At 32.0% G+C, this 25931-nt stretch overlaps 2 protein-coding genes across 2 annotated transcripts; one reads left to right on the forward strand and one right to left on the reverse strand.

Moving 5' to 3' along the window:
- Window positions 1–1826: 1826 nt before the first annotated feature.
- Window positions 1827–16963, reverse strand: LOC124536792 (mitochondrial 2-oxoglutarate/malate carrier protein). Its single transcript, XM_047113393.1, has 7 exons — window positions 16711–16963; window positions 15907–16125; window positions 6706–6799; window positions 6262–6347; window positions 5466–5568; window positions 4986–5104; window positions 1827–4610 (listed from the first exon to the last, which is right to left on the reverse strand). The coding sequence occupies exons 1-7, from the start codon at window positions 16782–16784 to the stop codon at window positions 4430–4432; spliced, it is 876 nt and encodes a 291-aa protein (XP_046969349.1). The 5' UTR covers window positions 16785–16963; the 3' UTR covers window positions 1827–4429.
- A 1878-nt stretch (window positions 16964–18841) lies between these two features.
- Window positions 18842–24348, forward strand: LOC124537028. The gene is made up of 5 exons (XM_047113737.1): window positions 18842–18866; window positions 19119–19580; window positions 19890–20183; window positions 23848–23952; window positions 24251–24348. Exons 1-5 carry the CDS (start codon window positions 18842–18844, stop codon window positions 24346–24348), a joined length of 984 nt encoding a protein of 327 aa, XP_046969693.1.
- The last annotated feature ends 1583 nt before the right edge of the window (window positions 24349–25931 follow it).

Here is a 25931-nt window from a genome sequence, read left to right on the forward strand (position 1 = left end):
TTTACTTACTCTGACTGTACTATGTTTGATTGGCTATTAATCTTTTTTGTTCATACAGCTCTATAGGGTATTTTTAATTTATCACATTTAAGAGTCGTTACTATATAACGATATTATTGCTTTCTGTTTCGATGGTTATGGTTCGGGGCACATGTGATGAAGCATTTATAAGAATTGCTTAAATTAGATCCAAAATAACGATGTACCTACCATGTCCATCAACAGTATCCAAGTTAGCTAATGATTAAACAACACCTGTACGGTCCTCATAACATAACTATCGAAAAAATCAATACGCATTTTCGTGCAAATCTAAATCAAACCCACGCTGACTGTGCACTGACCCTTAGTGATCAGAATTATCATAAAAAAACAATGACAACAGGAATATAACATCTTAGGTCACTCACTAATAACAAAAAAACACCACCCATACCAATAATTTTATTAAATAAGATTACAATTACACCTTATGATTATTTTCATTCTTTCAGACTTTAGTTTCGAATGGCGTATTTTATAAAAACGAGTTTTCAACCTGGAATTTAAGCTTGATAAAAAATAACACCAAATATTCCTAGTTCCTACATGGGACTAAAGACAGTAGAAGACTGAACGCATCCACCTGAAAAGTTTGCGTAACCGATTCTGTCCAATATTTTATATTATTAAATGGCAATTTTCAATCTCTGCCAACCGTGAAACAATAAATTATTGTATTCGCTTGTTATTATTATAACACTTTATTGCCTCGTTACTTTAGCTAGATAAAGCTGTGGACGTCTTGGTGGTAGGGCTTTGTGCTAGCCTGTCTGGGTAGGTACCACCCACTTATCAGTTATTCTTCCGCCAAATAACAGTACTCAGTATTGTTGTGTTCCTGTTTGAAGGGTAAGTGACCCAGTGTAACTACAGGCACAAGGGACATAACATCTTAGTTCCCAAGTTGGTGGCACGTTGACGATGTAAAGAATAGTTAATATTTCTTACAGCGTCATTGTCTATGGGTGATGGTGACCACTTACCGTCAGGTGGCCCATATGCTCGTCTGCCAACCTATACCATAAAAAAAAAACTTCAGGAATCATAACATAGATAAGGTCAACAAAAAGCTATTAGCCAATATATCTGTTATCATTATCAGCTTGGACTTACCATTGCTGAACAGCCCTTCTCATCCATTATTACCAGCCACCTTCCGTATATCAACGCTCTACCATTCCACAGGGTAGCTACACTACGCTTGCCGATTCGCGGTCTCCACTCTAGAACCTTCTTGCGTCAACGGCTACCGGTTCTTGGGTTTATCACTTCAGCTGACTAACCTTCTTAACTATATCGATCATCTTCTTTCTCTGTCTGATCATCTTGTTTCGTTTAATCCTTCAGAGAAACGCCATGCATTATCAAATACCTTTACCAGCCCGAAGTCTGAAAGTCGAATGTATATGGTTCTGCGTCTGCCCCATCGGATTATGAGAGGTGCACCTTAATTTCACACTTGTGCACTAATATGTCCTGCATTTTGGATAGTCTTTTTGACATCAGCCACAGCGGCCGAAATAATTTTGAGCGATATCATCAGTATTAAGCTGGTGATTTCAAAATAACGATAAATATCTATACTTTAGTTCATTTTTTATGAACATAATTTTGAAACCGATTATAAGATGAAATATTATTGGTCAATTTTCTCAAAAATATAGCACGAAATATAAGTGAGCATTCCAAAACATTTTGCTCCATAGTTTATGGATTTAGACTTTAGATAAATTGTTCTAGGTTGATCTAGATATTAGCGGGAAATGAAAAATGAAATCAAAATATATTTTTCATAACAAACTTTAATAGCAACGTTCTCTTAAGTTAGTCACATATAACTGCATCTATAAAAATATATTTGTTTAATTTATGCTTATCTAACATAACTATAGCGACTCATACATTACAACGCCACATTGCAACTTGCATTTTAGGAAACAGTGACGTCATTTTCATAGCGATATTTCACATAGCTTAGCAACACTTATTTGCATCGATTCGATTACAAGGGCCGATTTGATTATATTCGCTTCATTTGCACAAATATGTCAAATGGCGTAATAAACTAGTATTTATTTCGGTCCGCTTATCAGTTTTTAATTCGCATCAAAATCCAGTCCACACTTAATCTAATCATTCTTTTTATACACCGAATATTTGATGAAACAAGAGTGTGGCCTTTGCACAATATTTAAGAACAGTCACAATCAAAAAAAAAAAAAAAACAAAATAGTAAAATTCAACCACAGATAATTTATCAAAATTATTTTTAGAACACAATCTTTCACAGCATTTTTTTTAATTAGAATAATACTTTTTCTTATCAATCTCTTCGTTGTGATGAATTACGAAAAATAGGAGAATTTTAGTAAAATGTTGATTCTGTTGAAAACAATGCAACTATAAGTAATGACAGATTAAAAATATCACTTTATCGTGTAAATATCAAAAAGGTAAGTCCTGTCAAATATATTAAGTTTAATCGCATATTAAAATAATTCATATATATATTGCGCAAATGGAAGTTTCCCTAGATATGTAATGTAAAAAAACATTAGTATTATATAGAGATACTAGTATGTTTACATAACAAAACTTTTTTTAAGAGAAACAGTGTAATAAAGAGATTCGTCTTATTAAAACATAACGTTTCTAAGACTTGTATCAAATATGTATTTTAATGTTGCCACTGTAAAAAAAATATTGTTAAAGCGCTAATCCTCTTATACAAACAACAAAAACAAAGTAAAAAATGCTGGCTATAAAAGTATACATTAATAAAAAAAATGCAAAAAACGCGCTACTGAGTCACAGATACAATACTAAAAGACTATAAAAAATATAGCAATAAACTGTTACAAAAGAAAATCTGAACACAGTTGAATGAAGGAATTATACGATTCGTTTTTGAGGTTATGTAACATGTCGTTGGATAATTTTTGTTTTATCGTTTTGAATCCAAATTGGACTTTGGAAAATTCGTACATGACCTAATGAAAATTGTGCAAATATATAAAACAATTTTAAAAAAGCTGATGATTTAAAATTATTTTGTACTAAACAGCAAATTAATATAAAAAGCAAAAAAGATTTTTCCTTGTATATTTGGCACTGAAAGTATATCTCATAAACTTATGTTTATGCTGAAATTTTTTGGGAATTTTTTTTTTTTTTAATTAAAAAAACGAGATTTTACCTGACATTAACGAGACAGTGAATATAAAACTTTTGACAATAGTTTTATTGTCATTACCACTAAAATAAACTAAAAGTAATTTTAAGTATAAATAACTGTTAATAGCAATGTTGCAAGTAAAAAAATATCCTAAGTTTTGTCGTTTGGTATGTAGTGGTTTGGTTTAAGACATTATTTGTTTTTCAAGATTGCCAGTTGAAAATATATCATAAATACAGTGTTCTCTAAAAATGCATAAAAGCATCCAAATTTGTGCATTTAAATAATACATATTGATAATTAAATAAAAAGTAAATTAATACATTTATTAATCTGTTACAAAAACGTAGTTTTTTCCAATTATAAACATATCTCTATATAAACGATAAAAGTGCAAAATATTTAAAAAAATCAACGAAATTGTATCTAAAAGCGATATCTATAAATAGTATAAAAAAGCTTTATTTTTATAAAAACTTTAAGCTCATCTTTCTTTCATTGGACGTAGATTAAACAAATAGGCAGTCAGACTATATTTATACAAAAATTCATTCGCACAGATAGCAAAATTATTTTCTTTTATCCACCAAACTTGAATTTACTATAATTAAATAATAAAAAAGTGGTAATCAATTAAGTTCAATAGCATACAGTCCACCATGCAGTATTTATTGATTTATATGTGTAAGTAACAATTCAATTATTTAATTTAATAATCTGTGTAACTGACAGTCTCAAGTGTACTACTGAGTTTCTCACTTAGTAGATTCTACACTCCTAACCGATGGTTAAATTTAATTTAATCATGAAAATGTCGTTGCACTCTTGCGAGTTCTGATTCTCGAATAGGGAATATGTTATCTGTGATATATATTGATGGACTATAATGCTAAACATATAGAACAACTTGTCTATGATTTTGATGTTGATAGATCTTTCAAAATTTGATTTGAAAATTATTGTTGTTATATCTAACACTTTTTAGGTCTATATTTTTATGTATAACTAAGTGTAGTCCCAACCTTTGTTTATACATTGAAGTCCAACTTAAGCCATTATTGAATACATACAAATAAAACCTTACAATTTTCCATACAAACAATACAGTATAGTCCGCGACCTATTTCATCGACGTCCAATTATCAATTAAGACTCATACATGTCAAAATTTGTTTTATCCCTAACACGATAGTTTTTGTATTTCGACACATTTTACGTGTATTTGAAGAAAGCTGTGTTCATCTGTTCGAGGAATATGAAGGTTAGGACCGTGTGAGGTCCGAGGCGCGCGTAGTACGGCAAGAAGCCCTTCCAAAGGGACAATACGCCCTCGTTCTTCAAGAGACTCGTCACTACCGCCATCTGCGACTGGCCCTTTGCTGCGTTTTGGATTCTGTAAACGAGTTATTACCTTTAAAATTTTGATTATTACATTTTACTATGATCTCGTAGTCTTCAACGATAAATGAAAATACATATAAAGAATTTTCAGAAAATATTGTATTGTATATGTTATTGATTAATAGTAAAACAAATAGGTGCCATGTCTAATCATTATTAATAAAAAATATTTGCGAATCTTGCCATCGCGATGTAGATTTTTTAATAATTTGACGTGACGCCATCTTTTGACTGTAAGCTGCATTAATTACACGTACAAAAGTATACACGATTACTTAAAAGGGTTTGGTAGATATACGTAGTAAAATTTAGTATTACCTATTAAAAATTAAAGTTAAATAATAAAATGATTATAAATATTTTTTACCTGGTCTTAATTATGTCAACGGGCATGGAGGCGATGGTGGTCACCAGACCGGATACCATCGACGCGCAGAAGTGTAGGAATATGCCGTCTGGTACGTATTTCACGAAAACTTCTCTCGCCTGACGGAATGTACGAGACATTTTAAATGTATGTAGTTGTAAATGAAGTATGTACGCTTAGATCTTTTAAATTGTCATTCATTATTGGAATTGATCAATAAACAATGATTCAAGATTCACGGACATTCTATATGAAAAAACCAGAAACAATTTTTTTTTAATATTTTTTCTTTAATCTAAAAGTGTATATACCTAATTATAAAACTGTATGTATTATATGTAAATGATTTTTGTCTCGACATTTGGATAAATTACGATGAATATTTGTGTGTATTTCAATGGATCCTTAGATAGTTTAGATTGGACCCGGTAGATGGCAGTACATGTATGCAATGTCATGTGGTGGTACGTAGGGTGGTACCTGCGAGTAGGTGCTGAGTTGGGCAGCGTTGACTACCATGGCGCGGCCTACGGTGGGGGTAGCGCCACGCCACAGCTTCAAAACACCCTCTTCGCGGATTATCCTGTACACGAGTTATTGCATCAGGGAAGTAATTATGTACTCTTGACCGATTTGCAACTACCTACAGGAAATAAATGAGCAAACAAGTACACTTTCTGTTCCCAATGGGACGGCAAATCCAACACGATAGGACAGAGGTCGACAAAGATCAAGCTTAGCGGTGTTTCGCAGCACACACTTTTAATTTTCAGACACCGAGCTAACCATACATTTTTACTGACCCGAGTTGGGTTTGAACCGAGGACCAAGGGATCTCGGTCTTATAATCACAAAACCATCATTGCGGTCTGCATTTATACGGCATAGCGGGTATTGGTGTCCTTTGTATAGATAATAATCTTGAATGAAGTATTTTATGGCATCAGTAGGCGGTCATCCAAATCAGCCAAGGGATGGTAAATGATCATGTGTCCATGTGCAATTAAAAATTACGCTGTATAAAACAGATACGGATCAGATATTACATCCCTTGTGCAACAGTTAAGAGTTACTTAAAAAATAATTTAAGTTGATACACTTTTTTCTCTTCTTTATTTCCATGTGTTATTGCTGGTTGTTTCCAGCGTGCATCATAGAAGCAGTCATATATGAAGGCAATACAAATTAAAAATATTTCTAGTTCTAGTTTTAAAGTTAGAATATGGTTCGATGTTACCCCTAAAGGAACCAATAACACTTAACGAACAACGCTTACCTCAATAACGCATCTAAAACGTTCTTATAGTTTCTCCGTTGCTCCACTGGTAATCTTCCGTCGGCTGTCATACGAATGAGCGCTACCTGCGAACATTTTGTTGTTGAAAATATAACAATTCTGTCCAATACAAACGTCCAATTTAGACATTCGGGTACAATTAATACATTTAATAAATAAAAATACTTTTGTTTTTGCATTTTCTAATATAATTTCTTTTGCAACACATATGTGATATAATTTTTTAAACATTTTTTCACTCGTTAATTTCATACTGCAGCCAGACAGAAAAAGGAAAAATATTTTTTACTCAAAATTTCGACTAATACGGGTTTTTAATTCAGAAACTCAGGAAAGTGACGATGTAGTAACTAAGGGGACCGAAGTTATGACCAGCGATTAAAATAAATGGAGAAGTAAAGTTCAATCAACTGAATGAGTTACCTCAGCTGGGGTGCCGACGAATGCTCCAACAGATCCAGCTGTGACACCTAAGAGTGTCTTGGTAGCGAAGCCGGGTGCAGCACCGGCGTTGCGTCTGAAACAATGACAAGAATTGTTAAATATAGTTTCACAAAGCATAGAAAAACGAGAACAATAGCCTATTTGACTGGGTTTTAAAATCATCAGTAAAAGTAATTTTTTTTTATTTCTAGTACACATTTGCTGAAAAATATCTTATTAATTACCATATTTAAAAAACGCGCGAAAATGCTACTTCGACAATATGACGCTGCAATGGGGTCGGTGACGTCACTTGCCTGTATTTTAATCTGTGGTACATAGTATGCAATCAAGATTGACGAGCAACTAGCAAGTGACTTCATCATAAACCTGGTCAATGAGGAGCGTTTTGTGTCACATGACAAACGTTTTAAAAAATGCATTTTTATTTATGGATTTTTGAATACATTAAGTATTATTTTCAACTTTCGTTAACAAATAACCATTTTAAAACTCATAATACATACTGATTACAATAATTGATACTTTATTTTTCGCATTGTCAATTACCCTATTCTTCTTATGAAGTCGTGACTAATTTAGATTAGTATTGGAGCGATCTTTAAAATAAAATGATACAAAAGAATCTTCAACATCTTTTTCCAGATAATGCTTTTATTGAAATTGAACGACATCAAGGCTAAGATATGACTGAACGAGTATATTACATAAATAGTGTGTACAACATACATATAGGCAATAACATACGAACTGAACTTTTACCCCTTCGAGGGGTGACTTAAAGAAAGTAGCTTGTGCCTTTTCCCACGAATCATTCTATATCTATCAGGTTTAGTTTTTTTGGTATAGGTTGACGGACGAGCACATGGGCCACCTGATGGTGAGTGGTCACCATCACCCATAGACAATGAAGCTGTAAGAAATATTAACTATTCCTTACACCCTCAATGTGCTACCAACCTTGGGAACTAAGATGTTATGTCCCTTGTGCCTGTAATTACAGGAACACAACAATACTGAGTACTGTTATTTGGCGGTAGAATAACTGATGAGTGGGTGATACCTACCCAGATGGGCTTGCATAAAGCCCTACCACCAAATGTTAGTGTTTTGAGCGTGAAGTCGCAATAGTTACTTTCGCATTTATAATATTATTAGGTATAGATAATGAAGATCGTATGCACACCAACACAGTTTGCTAAACAAACGAAACATAGTATGATAATATTTATCATACAATTAATATTATCACACAATAGTGTCCCACTGATGAAAGGGCAAGAAAATGTCAGCAATATCGACCACATCAGCTGAACAGATACCAAATAAATAATGAAATTAAACCGACGTTTTTTTTCGAATGACGTTGGAAGTATTACAATTAGTAAAAAAGTAGTAAAATTGTTTTTGTCTACATCTCATTGCCTATGTGACAGTAGTAATGTATATAATCTGTATTAATAATCTGTATATAGTACAAATTCTAACAAAACAATACTAAAAACTCAAAAATAATCATAAAAACCGGTCTTTCCGGTCCGGTCACATTTTATAATATAGCAAGTAAATTTGATCAAAATGAATTCCACAATTATCATAATCTATGCCAACTTCTTTGACGATCGATATCACAACTTTGACCAAGATCGTCTTAAACGGAAAATAGTTAATTGTACAGAAGATCAAAGTTATTTATTCATTCATTCTTATAGCATGCTATTATTATATGAACAGAGACGCAGGATCAACGTCATATCCTAGGTCAGTCACAAGGACTACTAAAATGCAGAAGGCGAGGACGAGACTGGATAGGGTGACGTGCTTTGACCCGCGTTCCTTTACTGACTTCCGTTTAGATGACACACTCAGAAAAGCCCAGTCTTCAACTGGTTAGGAATTTCAAATTTGGAGTACGTTCCAATAAAAGTTATAGCGGTTTCCGGTCAAGGTCGCCCAGAAGCATCCTGTGTTGAAATGTTGGCAGATTGTCAAATTCATTGCCTCGAAAAAACGTAATCATTGATCCTACGTCTGATTTCGCTCTGGTCGTGTTATCGAGTGTCGTAACATAGTGTGTCGGTTTTTTTCCAGCATTTCACAGGAACAGACAAAGTAAAGCATCCAATTTAGTTTGCTTATTATTTATTAAATTAAAATCAAAATATAATTTATTCAAGTAAGCTTTTACAAGCACTTTTGAATCGTCATTTAACAACTATTTTAATTAAAGCTAACACCAAATCAAAGTCAAAAATCTTTATTCAAAATAAGAGTGTATACATTTTCTTATTGTTAGTCAATAATCTACCACCAGTTCGGAATTTGACACCTCAGACCTGAGAAGAACCGGCGAAAGAAACTCAGCAGGATAATTTTTTTATCATATTACATATACAATATATATGTATATAAACCGGTTCGGATAGAAGAACCGGCAAGAAACTCAATAGTTACTCTATTTAATATTTATGGTTATACAGAAGTTCTTAGTGACACGCTATCAAATTTGTATTTTGCAATATTTTCGACTAACAAAACAAGAGGTCGACAGTTTATCTATCGAATTTGCGTCTCGTTACGTAAGTTATATCAACATGAACGAGGTTTTATTTTATTTATAATATTCGAATTACAGAAACTACAATGAAATATATTTATAAAAAAAATTATTTTATATTTATGTTTTGGAATTTAATTTAAATGATATATTATTTGTAAGGAATGCACAAATGGCAATTTACCAGATGGCAACTTGAAACACACGCTGTTCCAACCCGCATTGGAACAGCGTGGTGGAATATATTCCAAACCCTCCATAATGGAAGAGGAGGCCTTATCCCAGCAATGGGAAATTTACAGGCTGTTACTTTACTTTACTTTTACTTACTTTTACTACTTTATTTACCAGAATAACATTAATTAAACAAGTTTTTGATAGTTATTATAGTTACTAAAACAACAATAACTAATCAATGGAATTCTATTATAATATAAATTAGGTCTACCTTGCGAATGAAAAAGTAAAAGTATTTTATAGAATTGTTAAAGGTCCATGACCTCAATGGCTCATGGTCTTATAAAAAATTCGAAAACTATTGATAGTGTTTTAAAATACAAAATGATACTTCACTTTAAGAAGGCAAATGGGCCACCGAATCGTACGTGGTCACCTCACCCATAGACAATGACGCTATAAGAAATATTAACTATTCTTTACATCGTCAATGTGCCACCAAGGTGGCACATATGCTCGTCCACCAACCTATTCCATATAAAAAAAATGCGATCACAGCGTTAAAGATATATGATTATTTGGTTACATAAAATTATATAAATTAATTTTCGCAAATCCATAGCGAATATAATAGTTCATATTCGAGCTGTCAAGTTTATTTGACTTTTCTGCTCTTGTGGTTGGAACTTAGTATATGCTTGTAGCTAGAGATAACTGAGACGAATACAGCAAGTAAGACGATCCTAAAAAATGATTCAGCTAATGAAGATCACGCGCATTGGCGCCAATGAACACACAAGGGCAATTTCCTTTAGGAGCTAGTTTAACGAACTTTATATGAGACTAGCTCTACCCAAGACCTTGTATGCGTTTCAATTTAACAAAAAATATAATATTGTAGCCTAAGTTACTCCTTATTATACCAGTTGAAAGTCCCGTTAAAATCGGTCCAGCCGTTCCAGAGATTAGCCGGAATAAACAGTCAGACTTACAGTATATGTAACGTGTATACATACACGTAAAAAAGGGCTATTTCAATATTACAAACAGACGCTCCAATTTTATTATATGTATAGATAGATCTACTCCACGGACACTACCCTTAATAAGGTATAATACTATGATTAAAATTATGAAGTCGAAATGTTGATTTTTCCAATAGAAAGCCAAATAAAATATTTTTTGGAATAATAAACACGATTCCTTGTCATAAAAATAAATTAAATTTTATAACCGCAAAACGCTGTCAGTCATTTTGGTGACGACATTGATAAAAAGAACAGTTGTGTCATTCAACGTTAACAGCTACAAATATTTGGTGTTTTTTGGGAAAATAATACATTATACATTGCAGCCGCACATTATAATATAAAGTATGTATGTACAGCCTAAAAATTATGACTTTTTATTTCAATATTATAAATAAATAATGCGCTTTTATGACTCAAGATCAAAATATTTACGTATATTATACGTATATATATTTTAACTTTTATCAAATAACATAATTTATTTTCCACCAAAAACACCCCATTGTCTGAATATGACGTGCAAATAACACAAATATCAAAAACGCTCACCAAGTGTCAAAATTGCACGTCTTGCATTTATATCTTTAGCGGATATTTTTACATATTTGAGTTATTTTCGGGTGAACATTATGCGCGTGTGACGTTTTCGCTATATTTATACAGCAAATATTCTGTCATAATACAATAGGCTATTTGACAATGCGAAAAATAAATTGTGAATTATTGTAAACAGTGTATATTATGAGTTTAAAAATGGTTATTTACTAACGAAAGTTGAAAATAATACTTAATTTATTCAAAAATCCATAATATAAAAGGGTAATTTTCAAATGTTTGTCACGTGACACAAAACGCTCCTGATTGGCCAGGCTTATGATGAAGTCACCTTCTTATAAACTTTCCTTTTCTACTATATGTACCACAGATTAAAATTCAGGAAAGTGACGTCACCGACTCCATTGTAGCGCCATATAGTCCAAGTAGCGTTTTTGCGCGCTATTTAAATATGGAATTTTTAATATGATATTTTTCGGCAAATATGTACTAGAAATAAAAAAAACACAACTTTTACTTTCCTTAACTTCTACTAAATAATATAAAATGGATTTTAAAAACCAGTCAAATGCCCTATTGTTATACAGACATGCTGAGTCAAGTAAAGTACTTAGAGATAAATTATTATGCTATCTGTATCTATAAATTGAAGATTCATGTTAAAATCGGTTATATATAAAGGCTTTTAACATATGTAAAGAGTGCATTTCACAATTATTACGAACTACAAATATAGATAAGCTAATACATAACTAATATTTAAATATTTCATGTGATTTGGTAATGGCTATGTTATATAATGGACTACAAACAGTTATTGCACATTATATTCGTCATATATATCATATTTATTTTAATTAGTAGGGCTTTGTGCAAGCCCGTCTGGGTAGTTACAACCCACTCTTCAGATACATTCAGATACCCACTCTTCAAATCAAATCAAAGTTAACTTCATTCAAGTACGCTTTTACTTTTGAATCGTCATTTTACAATTAAGTGAAGGTACCACCGGTTCGGAAAGTAGATTCTTCCTAGAAGAACCGGCAAGAAACTCAGTAGTTACTCTTTATCAACATTTAAAAAATACAAAGTCAAGTTAATTAAATACTATAATATATATAAATAATATTTAAATTAATATATTCTGCTTGGAAGTCAAAGGGTATTAACTCCACGCTTTTTTATCATCTATAAAATCTTGTACTGAATAACATGTATTTTTTATAAACGATTTGAATTTACGAAACGGCAAAGTTAAAAATGTCTGCGGAATTTTAGTACTTGGTATTGTTGTGTTCCGGTTTGAAGGTTGAGAGAGCCAGTGTAAATACAGGCACAAGGGACATAACATCTTAGTTCGTAAGGTTATATATGCTCGTTCGCCAACCAAAAGCATAAAAAAGGCTATGCTTACTATAGTTTAATTATATTTTAATAGTTTGGGTAATACCCAAATTCAAAGCGAAATTATTCTGAGGCCATAATTAATATATCTAATAGATTATCAAGATTTTGATCAATCAAATCGCGTGTAATTAAAAAATTGTTTGATTGTCTTCACTAATCTTGATTGAAAAGCTATATGCTGAGGTAACTATAGTTTAAAGAGAAATATTATTGAAAGCTTAATCATCTATATCTATGTCTACGTGAATCAGATGATAAGTACTGAACGTATCTGTATGAAAATTTGATCCACCGATGCGGTACCATCCATAGGCTATTTTTTTTATTTCTTTGATACTTCTGCCCTTTTCAAATTCAATTTCTTTAATGTCTAACAAAGCGCGTGTATAACAGCTGATAACATTATATAAATAAGAGCCAATGAAACTCCATATCCGAAAACGCTAGCTCAAAACGGGCAACACTCAATAAATTTTCAAGGCCCTTATTTATGACAAAGGCAAATATCGTGAGGAAACCTAAATGTGTCGGATGCCACGTGTCTAACCATTAATCCAAATGGAATAAACTCCATCATGGTACACCACTGGGACATTTACAATTTCTGAGAAGATTTAAAAAAAATCATAATAATTCCCTCAAAATATTCAATTAATTCATGAAGACAATAAAAATAATTCGTTTTAATTAAAATTACGCAATTTCAACATGGCATGGATATTAGTTGGCGTAGCGAAATGTAGGTTAGTTTAAAACAGAGCTAACAATTAATGAGGAAAATTTGAATTGCTTATTTTATTTCTTGTATAATATAGTCGAGCCGAGATGGCTCAGTGGTTAGAACGCGTGCATCTTAACCGATGATTGCGGGTTCAATACCCAGGCAGGCACCACTGATTATTCATGTGCCTTATTTGTGTATTTAATTCATCTGGTGCTCGGTGGTGAAGGAAAACATCGTGAGGAAACCTGCATGCGTTTAAATTCATAGAAATTCTGCTATATGTATATTCGACCAACCCGCATTCAAACAGCGTGGTGGAATATGTTCCATAACCTTCTCCTTCTCCTCAAAGGGAGTTAAACACAACAGTGGGTATTTTACAGGCTGTTGTTGTTGTATAATGTAGTTATCACGATGACTATATATAGTAATACTGAGTTAGCTCTGCATTTAATTCAATACTGTAATATCACGAAAATCAAAAGTACCTTTATGGGTACATTTGAATAAACGCTATTTAATACAAATAAATTGCACACTGCTCTGTATACTTCGAATTGTTTTTATGATATTTAACAAAGTAGTGTACTACATTGACTGTAATAATTAGAATACTTATACTAATTACTGGAAGGACAGATCAAAATAACATAACGAACAAATGTTAAATTATATTAATTTGGCGTTCAATATGTTCGCACAGGTGGACATAAGTTTTTATATATATTTTTACATTTTGTTGCCTTTTTCCGACATGTTTAACAATTATCGTTCTATTTCAAATTATTTACATAAAAACCATTACAAATTATACACTTAACCTTCCTCATGAATTCCTCTTTCTTTTAGCGAAAAACACGTGAGAATATGTTCAGTCGTTTTAGAGTTTATCGCGAACTGACAGACAGACAGTCATTGACGGGGGACTTTGTTTTATAATAAGTAGTGATATGTATCAATAAACATCTATATCTATAATTTATAAGTAGATTAATTACTTGAATCAAGCTTAAATAAATAAAATAACACTGCAATTTATGATTATTAGCTTTTTTATCTATATAAAAAAAAAAAACATTTTTTAGATTGTATCATAACTTTAAACGTTTTACTCAAAACTGTGTCGCAGAACTATTGATAGAATCAATCGTATTGATCACTTGCCGCTATCGATACAATCTATACTATTGCTAAAACATTAACTATCGATAAACTATCGATCGTCTATCGATATGAAATACTATTTGAAAACTTCAACTTAAACCGCTGAATGTAAACATTGACTTATATGTATATTCCAAAGGTAATTACAACTTAGTTGGAAGATTTGATTTTGACCTACAGTCTACATTTACAGGTTAAAATTTAGTTAACACTTAAATAAATAAGGTAAATGGTGTAAAATTAGTCATTTGATATGAATTCAGAATTTTATCTGCTATAAGATTATCGCTGTACTACAATAAAGATAATATATACAAATATATAATCTGGGTATGTTGATTTACGTTCATGTAGTAAGCTAGTGACGTATCTACATTTCGTAATAGATAAATATTTTGTAATATCGTTATCTTCCATCAATGTTGTTGGAAACAACAAATTAATATTTCACGACAAAATCGATGTTTATAGGTTAAATTACGAGTGAAATCAGTTGCTAAGCAATAAAAACTAATATTACGTAACTGTCGTTTAGTAGCGGAGTCTACGAGTTATACGAAATAAGATAACTTAGGAAATATTAACAAAATGAAATGGTAGTTAAAATTTATTCGGTTGGACGTTGTCTTGGGAGTTTAAGCCACCTCCACACATATTCTTCCAGAAAACAGAAATACTTAGTACTTAAGTGTTTCTAGTTTTTAAGGGTCATTGAGTCAGTATAACTACAGTGACATGAGATATTACATTTTGATGCCAAGATGGCATTATATTGGCAATTTATTGGCATTTCTTAACAACAACAACGAAAAATTATTGAATCAATCTTGTAAAATGACGATTTAAAAGTTCATGTATTGTGACATATTACATGCACTTTTGAATTGTCATTTGAACATGTATGATTTGGAATATCCTTCAAATCATACTGAATATTGAAAGTCAAAAATGATTCATACATGTTCCATGATTTGCGTAACTTTTTTCATCTCACTAATCTTCAGAATAAATGTTATCGTCATAAACTTATCTCTCGTCCGAAAATTGCATAATTAATTAAATCAACGCAAATTATATAATGTTTCCAACATGTACCTTACGTATAACATAAAAATGAAAAAAAAATGATGGACAACTAAAAAAATGCCTACAAATGTTTTTGTTATTATGTAAATAATCTATATTGTTTTTTTTTTAATGAGATAATCTATATTGTTTTTTTTTAATGTTCATAATTATTTTTGATTTATTTTTAATCATTTTCTTCTTTGCCTGCTTTGAATATTAAAAATGAAATTAAAATACTATCCAATAAGATTTTACAGCAATTTTAAAATCATTATATCAGTTAATATAGAGTTATCAATCATTGATTTCAATTGTAATCCTTTTTGAAGGGTAATTTTGAGTTTCATTTAACATGAAACCTATACCTCATTGTTGATGGAAAAGTGACTGTATTTTTCCAAATGTTTATGAGTATTAGTATAGTTACTTTTGTAACCTATGGCCTATATGTTACAGAAAACTTATATAATGATTAGGAATAAAGTATCACTACTTACTCTTTATATGAATCAAACAGCCAATTATATATCCCAAGACGTGTTGTTGTATATGTCGCCTGTCTGAGAAGCCCGGCAGATAGTCCAGCATATAAGGAGAAGAATCCTTCCCTCGCTATAATCTCTCCAGCTACAGCGAAGGATGTGCGTCCACCTCCACTCAACTGCATTCGCGTCTTAATCAAATCTAATGGTTGCACCACACATGTTGCAGCCATGCTGAAACATCATCATATTGAAGATACAGATTCTTACGATTCTTTCGATTGTTTACATTATCAAAATATGATAATTATATTATCATCATTGATAAGTCTTAATTTTTTTTTATTATTGAGGCTAATGTATTTTAGATACTGCCTACAGCCTTATTGAACTTACTTTACCAAAATACATTTTATTCATGCTGATCTTACAGCATATGTATTTAATTCTCTGAACCTTTACTTAGACAAAGTTCCTCAAGCTATACTTCTAACTATAGCTTGATAATGGCAAAAACAAATATTCTTATTTGTGCATTGATTATATAACAAATGCAATAATTATTATAATTTATAGAAACAGCTCGAGGTTGTCAACATTGAAGTCCATTACCAATTAACACTCAATTACTGAGCAGTATGGAATTTACAACGTTAAAATATAGAAACCTTATTTTGTGTCTGATTGATTGGTATACTATCGATGCAAACACTATTGTTTTGTAACTAAATAACAAAAAAAAAAAAACAATGTTCTATTTTAAAAACGAAATTGACATTGATAGTGAAAAGGACAAGGTTACATAAATAAAAGTTATACCCAGAAAGACCACCAAAAGCGAATTTAAGTCCATTCGGTATATACCGCTCCTTTGGTGCAGCGACCTGAGCCATTTTTTATTTTAAACTAATAACTCAGTATATATATTTTAATTTATAAAACGAATTTCAGTACGCGTCGACCAGTCTTTAATGACTTATAACTTGAACTATCAGTGGAATTTCGATCTATCATCTATGTGGTTTAAAACTTCATACAAACATCTGATTGTCAAATTTCAACTGACAGCTGACATATGTTGTTTGACATTTATTTAAAATGTAACCCTATCCAAAAATAAAATGTAATCAAGATAAAGTAAAACTTAAATAAACGTTATAGTTGGTGAAAAATGAAAAATGGTGTTGTGAAAGATATCATTTATAAAAAGAGAAATTAAGGATGACGGTTTATAATTGCAATTTGCTATATTTCTAATTTAAAATTTAGAAGTTGGTCTAAAGCCAGCTCATTTTACTAAAAAATTAATACTACATAAATTTCGGTGGTTTATGTATAGTATGTTATAGTTTATCCAAACCCAAGAAAATAAAATCTTTATTTTATTATATTACCCATGAATTTGCGAAGAATTAGGTTTTCAGTTCCTGTGGAGGTGATATTCGTATATAGGGTTGCTTTGCGTTGATTACAGTCAAATGGAAGAAGCTTGTCTTGGGGAGCTGACGCCCAGTACTCAGAGCATACTCAATCAATAAACCATCCATAGAAAACAAGATCATGAACATAATTTATAACATATTTAAAACAACTGAAATATATCCTTATATGAGGGTGTTGGATTTTAATTCAAATAAGCACAAAAAAATTATTAATTGGTAGTAATAATATTTATGATTTATATACTTAATTGTATAATATGTGTAAGCACCTATTTTGTGTTCTTGTTTAGGTAATGCTTTCGCAATCAGAATGTGATGCATCATACCTTTTCTATATGCCAACCTTTCAAAACCTTATGTGCACCACCACGATATACGATTTTTTTTTTTATAATATTGTGTTTGCATGGTGGTGTACTTAAAGAGGTAGCTAATTGGTTTTTTCCTTCTTTTAACCTTATATCAGACAATCAGTTTTGTAATTTTCTCTTTTACAATTACTAAATAATCTAATATCCATAACTGAAACTATTTGAAATAATTGTGTAATCCGAAATTAAATATCCATAACAGTGTTGTACAATCATCGATAGTAAACCTCGAAAACTAATTAGGATATTGATAGTAGCATCGATAGTATCCTCTCGTATCAATATTATCGATAGCCCGCCGTGAACAAGACTATAATTTCGATTGTTTTGGAATCAATAAATCATTGGCCAACAATAGTATCGATTGTATATTTACGATACTATTAGACTATCTATTACTTGGTGGTAGGGCTTTGTGCTAGCCCGTCTGGGTAGGTACCACACACTCATCAGTTATTCAACAGTACTCAGTATTGTTGTGTTCCGGTTTGAAGGGTGAGTGAGCCAGTGTAACTACAGGCACAAGTGACATAACATCTTAGTTCCCAAGGTTGGCGGCACATTGACGATGTAAGGAATAGTTAATATTTCTTACAGTGTCATTGTCTATTGCCTGATGGTGACCACTTACCAGCAGGTGGCCCATATGCTCGCCCGCCAAACTATACCATAAAAAAAAAAATGAATAACACCTCACTATTGGTTGAGTATTGAATATATCTCGATATGCAACACGAATGCATAATGTCAAGTGGTCACCACCACTTACCAGCAGGTGGCCCATATGCTCGCCCGCCAAACTATACCATAAAAAAAAAATTAATAACACCTCACTATTGGTTGAGTATTGAATATATCTCGATATGCAACACGAATGCATAATGTCCTTGTTAGCTAATGCGTGTGCTTGCAGTTTGTTGTTATGACTGCACTGCGCACATGCGCTTATGATTCTATATTTGTTTTTGTTACTACACTATTGTAGTAATATTGAACCTTTTTACTTTATATTATTTTATAACTAATGTCATTATGTCACACTAAGAACTATGTACTATTTTATGTAGAATAAAGCCATTTATACGGTGTTGTCTTATTACAATTTATTCTACATAAAAATTTAAATGTATTTACAAAATGGATAAATACTTGAGACCTGATCGTTTGGATATTGATCCCTCCAATAGTTCCGCAGCGCAACATTGGGGACATTGGAAAAGAACATTTGAGAGCTTTCTTACGGCTTCTGATTTATCTCACGTGTCAGAAAAGGTACTTACATATAAAAAGCTTGATTTACTTATAAATCATATATCATCTAATGTATATACATATATCAGCGAATGTTCGACGTATGAAACCGCAATAGCTACATTGGATAAAATATTTATAAAACCTAAAAACATTATATTAGCAAGACATGCTCTAAAAACGAGAAAACAAGGAATTGAAGAGTCGATAGACAATTACTTACAGGCATTGAAACAATTAGCAAAAGAATGTAATTTTAGAAATGTTGACGCTGAAACAAATAAAAATGATAATATACGTGATGCATTTATATCTGGAATACAATCTAATAAAATAAGACAACGTCTCCTAGAAAATTTAGACATTTCACTAGATGACGCTTACAATCAAGCTTTATCTCTAGAAATAGCAGAAATTAGTTCACAGCAGTTTAATATTAGCGTAAATGCTATTCAAAATAATAAATCTAAGAAGAATAATATTTTAGTGCGTCCAGAATCATCTGAATATGATAGTACAAAAAGTTATTCAAAAGAATCTTTTAATAAGCGGAAATGCTTTTTCTGCGGTGATCGCATTCATATTCGCAAAAATTGTCCGGCAATAGACGCAACCTGCCAAATGTGTGGTAAGAAAGGCCATTTTGCTAACGTTTGTCGCAGTAAAATATATAATAATGCAGCAACAACTGAACAACACGAATCATCTGCTTGCATAGTAGCTGCATCTCCAAGCTCGTTAAAAAAAGCAACCCTGCCTGCCTACATAAAGGGAATTCGAGCACACGCGTTAATTGATACTGGAAGTTCTGTGAGCTTTATTAATGAAAATTTTTTTAAGCTTTGCGGATTAAAGAGATTGCCTAGTAATCAAACTATTTCTATGGCATCGACTAATTTCACTTCACTAGTTGAAGGAAAAACTATTGTATCAGCAAAAATAGGAAATCACCAATATGACGGCTTAAATTTATTAATTGTAAAAAACCTTTGTGCTGATTTGATAATAGGTCACGATATACTTGAAGAACATTCATTTTTGGAATTTTCTTTTGGAGGACCTAAAGAGCCGATAATAGTTTGTAACGTAGCAGAAGCATCAGTTCCTGCCGTTCCTTTATTCGCAAATATATCTTCTGACTGTAAGCCAATAGCAATAAAGTCTCGTCGATTTAGCGAAGACGATAAACAATTTATTACTCAAGAAATTAGAAAGCTTTTAAGTGAAGGTATCATTATAAATATATATAATATAATAAAGATAAACTTTATGAATAATAGCTATCTTAACACCTTAAACGAAATAGACCAATCCGCTATTGACTCTCAACAATGTGATGTTGAGGAATTGCATAAAATTAAAATTATAAATAAAAATGATCTTACTATAGTTTCACAAAATATTCGAAGCGTATATTCCAACCTCGATGATTTCTCCTTAACTCTATCTCAGCTCAATATTGAAGTGGACATCTTGGTACTGACAGAATGTCACTTAAATTCTTCTAAGGCAGTACCGTCCCTTGAAAATTATAATTCATTTACAACTACCTTACATATCAATAGGAGTGACGGTGTTGTAATCTATGTTAAAAAATGCTTACAAGTCAATGTCGAGGAAGTTAGACTCATGCAGGCATCCTGTCTACAGCTTAAAATAAATGATAGCATTATTCTTGGTATCTACCGATCCCCATCTAATGTCAATGCTTCAGATTTTATTAGTTCGCTAAGTTTTATCTAAGTTCTCTAAAATTTTGTAGAAATATTATTATAACGGGTGATATTAATATTATATCAAAAGAAAATGAGTCAAATAATGAATGCAATAACAAGTCTAACTACTTGAACATGTTATCCATGCATGGTCTACTGCCAGGACACTCGTTTCCAACGCGAGGTAATAGTTGTCTCGATCACTTTATATTGAAAGTAGACAAACAAAGAGTTCCATTTATTGCAGTTCTTAACACCACTATCACCGATCACAGTATGATATTCTTAAGTCTAGCTAAAATAAAAAATCAAAATAAATGTCATAAAACAAAAGTCTTTATAGATTTTGATAAGGCTGTCAAAATTCTTATTAACAAAAATATCGCTGCACTTCTAAATAGTGAAGATCCTAATTCATTAGTTGAAAATTTAATAAAGATATTGTGTGAATCATTGAATGAAAGCTCTACTACTACTCACTTCTGTAAATCTAAACGTATTATTAAGCCTTGGATGACGCCTGGAATTTTGCGCTGCATCAAAAATAGAAATAATATGCAAAAAAAGCTAAAATCTAACCCCGACAATGAAATATTACAGATCACATTTAAAAGATATAGGAATTTTTGTAATAATATGATAAAAAAATTTAAACGAAACTATGAAAGACAACAACTTACTTTAGCAGCAAATAACATGAAAGTTCTCTGGGATACAATAAAATCTATTGTACATACTAAACCAGACAAGACTCAAAACACAAACTTGTTAAATATAAAGTCGAAACCTTCTGACTCTGTTAACTATATATCTGATTACTTCGCAAACGTTGGCAGAATAATTGCAGAGGACACACTTTCTATTGCCCCTCAAACTAGTACTATAGTAAAATACCCTAATTCTCACCTATCTTCCTTCGCTCTCTTAGACACTGATCCTCAAGAAATTGATATAATAATCAGAAATCTAAAGTCGGAGAGCGCTCCAGGATGGGATAAAATCCCTACTAAATTACTCAAGGCAGCTAGTCATATTATTTCCCCCATATTATGTCATATAGCTAATGTATGTTTCAAAACTGGTGTTTTCCCCCAACCATTGAAACTTTCCATCGTTACCCCAGTATACAAGAATGGTAACAGAGACGACATAAATAACTATAGACCACTTTCTATTCTACCATCTATAGCCAAAGTGATTGAAAAGTTAATAAACAACAGATTAATTAATTACCTTAATAAATTTAACATACTTTCAAAATCACAGTATGGTTTTCGGCAAAATAAATCAACAGAAGATGCGGTAATGGCCCTCACTACTCTTATTACAAAGCATCTTGACCAAGGGCAAAAGTGTTTAACTGTGTTCTTGGATATAAAGAAAGCTTTTGACACTGTCTCTGTTCCCATTCTTGTACAGAAACTGGAAAATATTGGCATAAGAGGCAATGCACTGTGTCTTTTTAAAGACTATTTATATGGAAGAAGGCAACGTGTAAAACTTGGGGAATTTATAAGTCATGAATCGACGTTATCTTTTGGTGTACCACAGGGTAGTGTTTTGGGCCCTACATTATTCCTTATATACATTAATGATTTATGCGACTTAAGTCTTGATGGCGGTAGTATATTTTCATACGCAGATGATACTGCGCTTGTCTTTTCCGGTTCTTGATGGAATATTTTACAAGGAATTGTGGAGTCTGGTTTGTCTAGGGTTTCTCATTGGCTTAAATCTAATCTCCTCTCGTTAAATACTTCTAAAACTAACTACCTCTGTTTTACTCTAAATAAAAGAACGCAACCGGGATGTAATTTTCATATAAAATTACACAATCAAAATTGTAATGTCAATCGTAATAATTGTAGTTGTCCTTAAATAACAAAAGTATCTTCTACTAAATACTTAGGTGTGATGCTAGACCAACGCCTATCTTGGCACCCGCAAATAGAATTTGTTAATAGTAAAGTAAGAAAACTAATTCGGATTTTTAAAAAATTGAGACATGTTACGACAAAAAAGTTATTAAGCCAAATTTACGTCACACTGGTACAATCAGTTTTAGGTTATTGTATATCAGTGTGGGGCGGGGCTTCAAAATCTAAATTTCTAGAGGTGGAAAGAGGACAGAGGTCTATTATTAAGGTAATGAATTTTAAGCCTTATACATTTTCAACGGATCAACTTTACTCAGATTGCAAATTATTAACTGTAAGACAGCTTTATTTATTAAGATGTATTCTTAAAGTACACAAGACTACCACTTTTGACTGTAACAAACAAGACAAAAGAAGAAAAAAATTTGTCTCATATACTTGTCCAATTAAAACTAAATTTGCATCCAGACAATATGTATGGCAGTCTAGTTATGTATATAATCGTATAAATGAAAAGTTAAATATTAATTCGCTAAGCTTTTACGATTGTAAGAAAGTCGTAACACAGTGGTTACTCCGCTTGAATTACATCGAGACAGAAGCTTTATTATAATGCTATAATCTTATAATTAGTATAACTTTTCAAATCTCTACAAAGACACATGCACAAACAAACACACACACACACACACACACACACACACACGCACACACACACACACATACACACACATATACACACACACATACACACACGTTTATAATATTGTATTAGAATGTTATGGAAGAGCGGGACTACCTGCCACAAGTACTAGTAGCAATACTAGTTACTTACTAGGATAGTCCCAGTTTCTGATTATAGCTGTTACTTGTTAATAATGAAATAAATATTTTTATTTTTATTTTTATTTTTTTATTATCATTGAAGAGAGTACTTCGCCCTGGCGAGCTCAGGTTTTAATAACAATAAATGAAAATCATAAGAAACGTCTTGTCATAGACTATTCACAAACAATAAATAAATATACACAATTGGATGCTTATCCGCTTCCCAATATAGAAGAAATGATTTCTCAAATATCGAAATATTCTTTCTTCAGCACAATTGATTTACAAAGTGCCTATCACCAGATACCGATACTTACTAAAGAAAAACAATATACAGCTTTCGAAGCAAATGGGAATCTCTATCAATTCCGACGCATTCCCTTTGGAGTTACTAATGGTGTTTCGAGCTTTCAAAGAACCATTGACTGGGTATTAAAAGAAGAAAAACTCAAAGACACATTTGCGTACTTAGATGACATAACTATTTGTGGTAAGACATTAACCGAACACAATGAAAATTTAGAAAAATTTTTAGCTGCAGCTAGAAAGTATGGTCTTACTATTAACAAGGACAAAAGTAAGTTCTGTCAAAAAGCTATAAATATTTTAGGATATAATATTCAAGACCAAGTTATAAGACCCGATGCTGATCGCCTTCGACCTCTGACGTCTTTACCACCACCGACAGATTTACCATCCCAACGTCGGATCGTTGGAATGTTTGCACATTACAGTCGATGGATACCTAATTTTTCTGAAAGAATTCATGCTATATCTCACAATAAAATATTTCCATTTTCTGAAGATTTGGTACAAAGATTTCAATCATTAAAATCAGACATAATTAAATCAGCTGTTTATGCAATTGATTCCAGTCTTCCACTTACTGTCGAGACCGACGCCTCTGACCATTCTATCGCTGCTGTTTTATCTCAAGATGGTCGACCTGTCGCATTCTTTTCTAAAACTTTAAATCTAACAGAACAAAATCACGCAGCCATTGAAAAAGAAGCTTATGCCATAGTAGAGCTTTAAAAAAATGGAATCATATAACCGATCAAAGATCCGTATCATTTATGTTCAATAATAAATTGACAAATAAAATTAAAAACGAAAAAATACAGAGATGGCGTTTAGAACTGGCACCATTTAAGTATGACATAATTTATAGACCAGGTAAGCAAAATGACGTTGCAGATGCATTGTCACGTATTTGTTCCTCAGCTCAGGCACAACATACAAAATTGATCTCATTACATGAAGCTTTATGTCACCCTGGAGTTACAAGAATGGCTCACTGGATAAAAATAAATAATCTACCATATTCTATAGAGGAAATTAGAAATATGATAAAATGTTGTCGTGTTTGTTCAGAAATAAAGCCTAATTACATACGGAATCCTATTCCTAGCCCAAACATAATCAAAGCTACAACTCCATTTGAAAGATTAAGTCTAGACTTTAAAGGACCAATTCCTAGTAATACAAAGAACAAATATATACTATAATTGACGAATTTTCACGTTTCCCATTCGCATTTCCATGTGCCGATATCTCGTCAAAAACTGTAATTAAATATCTAAACGAAATATTTCTTATATTCGGTATGCCATCTTTCATACATTCTGATCGTGGTACAGCATTTATGTCTTCCGATTTGAAAGAATTTCTATATAATCGTGGAATTGCAACGAGTCGAACGACGCCATACAATCCTAGAGGTAATGGTCAAGTAGAACGCCTTAATGCCACTTTATGGAAAGCTGTACAATTAGCATTACGTTCTAAAGACATGCCTATTGAGAATTGGGAATTCGCTCTGCCTCAAGCATTAAACTCTATCCGCTCTCTTCTTTGTACTGCTACAAATTGCACGCCACACGAAAGAATGTTTATGCACACAAGAAAATCTGCAAATGGTGTTTCTGTACCTAGTTGGTTGATAAATTGGGAGCATGCTTTAATGCGAAAATTTAATCGCACAAATAAATATCAACCACTAGTTGAAGAGGTAGAATTGCTTCACGTTAATCCTAATTATTCTTACATACGTCTATCAGATGGTAGAGAAACTACAGTTTCAAACCGAAACTTAGCACCCTTAGGGCAAAGTCAAAGAGAATTTAATGAATTCATTGAAAATGAAATACCGAGTGATGTTGAACAAAATTCACCCAGGGATGATAATACATCAGATTCTAATTACGAATCTACTGAAGAGCAATTACCTGAAGAAAACCGCTCCACATCTGTGGAAGAGGAAGCAAGTTTGCGTAGGTCAAACAGAGAGCGTAGACTGCCTACGCGGTTACAAGACTATGTTTTGAATTAAAGTGTGGGTGAATGTAGTAATATTGAACCTTTTTACTTTATATTATTTTATAACTAATGTCATTATGTCACACTAAGAACTATGTACTATTTTATGTAGAATAAAGCCATTTATACGGTGTTGTCTTATTACAACTATAATGTTTTGTCTGCATTTTGTCTTATAATCTGAGGTCATCTTAACATACTCGTATAAACACGCGAACTTCAATAGAAATTTTGTTA

Source organism: Vanessa cardui, chromosome 17, assembly GCF_905220365.1.
Source record: "Vanessa cardui chromosome 17, ilVanCard2.1, whole genome shotgun sequence".
NCBI lineage: Eukaryota > Metazoa > Arthropoda > Insecta > Lepidoptera > Nymphalidae > Vanessa > Vanessa cardui.